Source organism: Crocodylus porosus, unplaced genomic scaffold (genome assembly GCF_001723895.1).
Source record: "Crocodylus porosus isolate Cpor-Errol unplaced genomic scaffold, CroPor_comp1, whole genome shotgun sequence".
NCBI classification, from domain to species: domain Eukaryota; kingdom Metazoa; phylum Chordata; order Crocodylia; family Crocodylidae; genus Crocodylus; species Crocodylus porosus.
The window spans coordinates 92,561,621-92,568,453 of NW_017728886.1; the positions used below are offsets into that span (position 1 = coordinate 92,561,621).

The window sequence follows — 6,833 nt, forward strand, 5'->3', positions numbered from 1 at the left end:
GCTGTCACCAAGCTTCCCATCGAACACTAGGTCGCCGATTAGGTTGTCCCCCGTAGCCAGTACCAGGTCAAGCAGCGCTTTGCCTCTCATTGGCCCATAGACTTCTTGAGTCAGGTAGAGGTCATCCACGCACAAGAAAAAGCTTTGCGACCGCTCGGATTTTGGTGAGTGATCCTGTTTTGCTTCTGTTTGAAATAGGCTTTAGCTACAGGCTCTAAAGCCAACACACAAAATATTATTTATTGTTAAACATGTCAAACCAGGGGTATCCATGATATAGCCCGCAGGCCAGATCTGGCACCCACAGCTGTGTCATCTGGTCTTCAGGCCTCCTAGATAGGTGGGGAATTCACGGACAGGACGAGCAGAAGCAGGGCTTACCACCAAAATCCAGAGCCATTTTGTGGACACGTTTGGTAGCAGAGCAAGCAACCTCTGTGTTAACTCCCACAGCTTCCTGCTGTCACTTGCTGTGCCACCAAAGGTGGGTCTGGATCTACCTTGCGAGTAGCCATGTGGTACAAATCCGTCCTGGAGGAGGGAGGAGAGGTTACACCCCTGTTATAAATGATTCCATGAACATATTAGTGTCTCTGTCTTATTTCAGTCGCTAGTAAATACGACTTGTGCAAGTACATTCACTTCGTCATAATAAACATGAGTGTTGGCAGAATATCAGCTTTAGTGTTCATGCTGCGTCCAAATGATAGGAGCAGAAGATTGGCTAGCCTTCTGTAGGATGTTAATAGGAGGATGGATGAATGCAGCATTCATTCATTTTACAGTGTTTTTGGCAGGGCAGTCAAGTGATGGAAAATTCAAATGGTTGTACATGTAACATTTGTCCTGTTGATTTCAGGCCTCTCTGTATAATCTTTTTTTCCAAATCAGTATTAAGTGGGTAGTCGTTTTTATGAGAAAAAGATGAGAGCTTTTTTGCGGTGCATTGGCATCTTAAGGATTCTTTCCTCTGTCAAGATGTTTGTATGTTCAGAGAACCCCACCCAGAACAGTGTGTCCTCAAACGAACTGCCTCTGAAAGCTTAACAGTTATTGTGAAATTAAGTTTCCAGCCCAGTGAGTCCTAAATTCTTTGTTGCATGATGCCATAGCTTCAGCAGCAGGGGTGGACAGTTCTCCCATTTTCCTATCTTCCCACCAGTTCCCTGCCCCACAAACCACAAATACTCTGTAACACAGTGACTACAGCCTTCTGCTCAGAGGTGTGAGATACCAGTTTTAACATCCTTATGCTGCAGAGTGAATCAAATCTAGTAGTATTCCTCTGCCTTGTTCCCCCTCTACGCATCCTGAGTAAGTACTCTTACACATTGGCCATTATATAAGAAGTATAATAGGCCCCACCATTTCCATTTCAGCAGATTGGTGGGAAATACTGCATTTTGTGAAGAACCCATTCCTGTTAGCATACTTGTGTGTGCTATGAGAACATCTGTTGGAGCAAACCTCTCAGGGGACAGAGAGAGGCCTAATTTCTGGATCCTGATTCGGTTAGGCATGAGCTAGGCACCTAACTGCTCAGGCCTGTCAAGACTAGATCAGTTTTGAACATACACAGATGCTTGACTTCACACTAAAAAAAGGAAGGTTCTTATGGAAGTTGGGTATCTCCAAAATTTGGATGGAACTGAGTAGAGGTTTTTAGAATTGCAGTTTTGGTGGTAGGTGCCTCTGTCCTGTCTGTTATAGGCACCTGAGCTTCTTGTTGATCCAGTCCTTCTGGTTTAACATTTCAGATTCTATGGCCTTTCTGAGAATACTATGGGCAATGTCATCAGAAGAATAGTAAAGCATCTACTTGAATCATAGATAAGCAGGGCTGGAATAGATTCACTCTAGAGGTCATCTAGCCCTAACCCCCTGCCTGAGACAGGATCATTCCTATCCAAGCAGCATACAGATCCTTGTCTAACCCACTATTAAAACTATAGCATCAACCCTGTCACACAACCTAACGTACCACAGGTAAAGCGGGGGGGGGGGCAACAGTGGTCAGGGCCCTGCCACTACAAGGGCTGTCAAAATGTGGTTGAGCAATCCAAGAAAGAGGCTACTCTACTTGTGGACTAGCAGCTGGTTGCATCTTTACAGTTTCTTTCACCAACCAATGTCCTTCTTTTGTCCTTGACTAGAAGCTGAAGCCTGTGTGAATTCACCTGCATTTGTACATGCAAGCTTGTTAACTAAGAAGTTAACAAATTATTGGGAGGGTTTTTTTAAACATAAAAATGCAGGTGCTCAAGCATGAGTACTTTCCAACTTTTTGGAAATTTGCCTGAATTAAATTCATGTGTGACGCATACTACAGCAATTGTCCTTAGAAGATCAGTGCAGCTGCTGATGACCTTTTCTCCTTTCATTAATTTGGATGTGCCAGTCAGAATTTATGTTCCCAGCCAAGGGGCAATTCTGTCATTTCACCTCAATACATTGTTATATAGCACACGGTTTCCAAGTTACTATTGTCCTTCTTCCATCTTTTCTGGCTACTTTTCTTACTTTTGTGGGAAGTGATGGTTATGGCAGGAAGAGTGTTTCAGGGTTTGCCTGTTTTGACACATGTGCTGGCTTCATCATTAGTGAAATGTAATTTATACTGTTAATAGATGATACCAAAATATTTTCAAAATTGTTCTTTTCCATATAAAATGTTAATTTGAAATTAGTCGGTAGGGGAATGTCTATTAGGTAAATACAGAGGATCCATAGCAGTTGACATTCTGTCTTGAAAAACCTTGGCAGGGAGTCTTACTGTATCCCTTTGTTTGGTCTGTTTGTTATTAAACAAAATTGCATAAACTTAATGATTATTTTTCATGAATCCTTAACATGTTTTTCCTACTTTCTTTGAAAAGAAGTCTGCACAAGAACAAATTCCATCTTTTTCCCATTTTTCTCCCTATTACACTATACTTCGAGACACTGAACAACACAGTGAGCTTTTCTCTGTAGTTTCCCTGAAAACTGCTAGTTTTGAAGCCTTAGTGATCCCTGGCGTGCATCTAATGTTAATTCATGCTAGATGGCTTTAAACCTGTCACAGCTACTTGTACTACTTATCTTTGGCATTGAACAAAGCCCAGAGTGCTTCACATTCAGTGCCTGTAGTGTTCACTTACTGGAATGCACTACAGTTCTTTCCCCTGCAACCGACCCTGTTACATAAAATTAAACACCATGATCAATCAACTTAGGGACTTGAAAAAGGGCCTATGTAAAGAGGCAGTTTTAAGAATGTGTAGCAAGGTTATGAATAGCAATAAGTCTATATAATAATAAGATATTATTGTGAGTCCAAGTCACAATAATATCTTGCAAAATATTCCGAGTTCTTACTTGAGTCAGTTTGACCCATGCTTGGAGATGGTTGAAAGATTTGGGTATGGATCTGTATCCCTGGTGCATGCAAATAGGTTACTTGAAGGCTTGGGACAGAAATGACGCACAAACTGCTATAAGTGATCAGAAACCAGTTCAAATCTGTAACTCAACAGAAGTTCAGTGCGCACAAACTGCTTTCAAAATGGCCAAAACCAGTTTAAAATAAACCTGGATTGATGTAGTAGCAGACTGAACTGATTTAGTTTAAATTGGTTTATTGAACTTCTGTCCTAGATCTCCTCCAGATTCAAGCTAACTCCAAGTCCCCAGCATCCCAGGATGTTTTGCACCTCCCTAAACTGCCTCCCCCACTTTGCAGGGTCGGTGGGCCAACCTTAGCCAAAGCTGTGTGCTTCAGCCAAGCAGGGAGGCATACTTTAGCACCCCCATTTTCAGGTCCATCTATTCAATCTACACAGCTTAGACTAACCTGTGAAGACTTAATTGATTCAGCCTTGTGATTTTTGACTGTCTGTACTTAGCCGAAGCACATAGATATAGGTGTGATTTTTTGCACCATTCTAGGTCAGGGAAATAGATAGTGGAACCCCACTGTAACCGGGTGGAGAATCAGAGTTAATATCTGTGGTGATACTGATGCTGGCTTCTTTAAAACCCCAAATTAGCAGGGTTGCCAGTCTTCAGCAAGATGCCCATCTGCAGTGTGTGCCACCATGGCGACAGTGTAAGAATTTCCCCTCCAGATTGGTGATGATGTCATAAATAATACTTCTGGCAGCAAGTCTAATTACATCAGTGTCATTGACTTCTCTGTGTCTGTGTTTAGACTCAAAGCTGTCAGTTTACAGTAACTGGATTTGACAGAATTTTTACTACTGAGGTTTTTTTTTCTCCCTGTGGTCCCAGATTCTGATACGATGCATTTTTACTTTAAGCAGCAAACGTTTCCAACACGTCCTTTCTGCTTTATTCCTGCACAGATGTCGTTCATACGAAGATTGCTGTGGTTCAAGATGCTGCGTCAGAGCTCTGTCGATCCAGCGACTCTGGTATTTTTGGTAAGCTAGAAGTTTTTTTTTCCTATACATGGCATCCTATGCTTGGCCTCATTTTAAGAAAACCCTATAAACAGCCACATTTCCTGCTTCCTCCGCGATTGTTTTTTTTAGGTATACATTGAAAAACACCGGTGAAATACTTTGATACAAAAATGCCGTTAGTGTTTATCCAATAAACACTGGAAGGATGCTAGAAAAGTTTATTTAATTCTCATTGACTCCCCCTTTTCGAGTGCCATCTTTTCTATATAGGTAGTGTTCCTGCTCCCTGACTTGTATCTAATATTAATTCCTGCTCGTTATTTTAAACCTGTCCTAACTACCAAGAAGCAGCCAACTCCTACATTTCTGTTAGATGTTTTATGGATAGAAGGATTGTACATGGATGCAGGATTTGAAACAATACCGTGTTGCAGACTGTGGATGCAGTTAAAATGCCTCATTGAACAAAAGCCCCAAAAGAATATGACCATAACAGTCAGACTTTCATTGTGGAGGGCAGCAACAGAAGGAAAGGAACAAGAGGTTAAATGTGGTAAATACTGAGCGGGATTTAGTAACAACCTTGAACTAATCTGCCAGTCACTATTACACTCCTGATAAAAATGAAATTAAAACCTATTTAGACAAGAATTTTGGAAAGTACCTTAAAAAAACCCCCTTGTATATGCAAGTGAAAGCCCCCAAAAATTCCTGATAGTTTTTTCATTGACGTCCACACAGAATGCTGAAAATAAATTCCCAAAATGAAATTAAACACTGTAAAACAGAAGCCATGTGCATATGGCTTATATGTATGTGTGTGTGTGTGTGAATATACATCTACAGAAGCCATATTTACTGCATATGTGTACACATCGAATACTGAAAACCAGAAGTTGTGGGTGGCCTGAGATTTTTTTTTTTTTTTTTTTTTTTTTCCCAAACCGTCTTGGACTGTTTAGATGCATAAACCAAATTGAAATGAATGTGAATTCTGTGCCTGAATCCCCAAGGTGGCTTTACGGCTCTCAGGCTTTGTGTTCGGAATGAGTACTTTCCAGGAATGGAGCCAAAAGGGAATTTATTCACATTGGCATAGGATCATATTGTGCTTCTAGCAGTGTAAGTGAGAACTGGATTGGGTGCTTTGCAGTGAGTGCTTTACACTGCCATCCAGCTTTTAAACCTACATGGCTCTGCCCTCCCTCCACTGGTCAGCAGGGTGCTCTACATATTCAGGTCCTCGGCAGAGAAAGGAGCATCTTGTGTTGTTCCCCAGCAACTCCTCTGGCCAATTTAAGGAAGAATGTTATTACTGTGCTCAAGATATCCTATCTTGGTACTCCTTGTTCCAAACAGGAGATAGTTTGAGCCCAAGTCATTTATTCACATGGATGTGAGTTGGGGCTTGATCCAGATAGATGTTGGGTGAGAGAATGAAGTGCAGGAGGGATCAGAAGAGCTGATATCTCTAGAGTTTGAGTGAAGACTACAGTCACTGTGCTGCTGGCAAAGAAGAACTTGTTTAAGGTATAAGTAGGCCTGTTGCCTCATTAAAGAGAATGTGATGGGGAAACTGCTGGATGAACAGAAACACTCTTGACATGTCCTTGCTGTTTTATATCTGCTTTCCACTGAAGAAGTACAGGGTCAATCAGGAGAGAAGGGAAAAGAAGCAAGGTGAATCTGAGTTGAAAGGCAAGTGGGCTTCAACAATTACATTGCATCTGAGAGGAATGAGTTAATGTCTGTGACTTGAGATGTTCAAGGTTTCAGCGTCCCGATTTTAAGTATTGGCTACACCTAATTCCACAGGGGGTACAGCTAAGAACAGCAACCATATCCTATACCTCCTTTCCTGTTTATGCCAAATGGCCTGGAAGATGCAACATTGGAGAGGATGGAAGTTTGACAGTGTACAGGACATTGTACAGGACTTGGGGTGTTTTATTCAGAGGGGTAGCGACAAAGTCGAAGGATGTTTCAGATTCACAGTTCTATTTTCTATACACAAGCAAATGCACACAGCTTGGCAAAACTGTATCAACCCAGTTCTGCCATATGATGTGGACTTTGGAGTCAGGAGCGGACTGGCCAAGTTTGCTGATGACACCAAACTTTGAGGCAAAACATCCACACAAAAGATAGGCGGGTGATCCAGGCTGACCTGGACAGGCTCAGCAAATGGGCGAACGAGAACTTGATGGTGTTTAACACCAAAAAATGCAAGGTTCTACATCTTGGGAAGAAAAATCTGCAGCATCCTTATAGGCTGTGCAGTGCTACACTGGCTAGCACTACAGAAGAAAGAGACTTGGGGGTCATCATTGACCACAAGATAAACATGAGCCTGCAATGCGATGCTGCAGCTAATAAAGCGAGCAAAATGCTGGCGTGCATCCATAGATGCTTCTCAAGCAAATCCCAGGA

At 41.9% G+C, this 6,833-nt stretch overlaps 1 protein-coding gene across 1 annotated transcript in view; it reads left to right on the forward strand.

The window, feature by feature from the left end:
• VOPP1 (vesicular, overexpressed in cancer, prosurvival protein 1) overlaps positions 1–6,833 on the forward strand; it is a 110,012-nt gene that overhangs the window by 90,260 nt on the left and 12,919 nt on the right. The window contains exon 3 of the mRNA XM_019539275.1: positions 4,344–4,421. Within this exon, the coding sequence (XP_019394820.1) occupies positions 4,344–4,421 (78 nt within the window). The remainder of the gene's footprint in view (positions 1–4,343; positions 4,422–6,833) is intronic.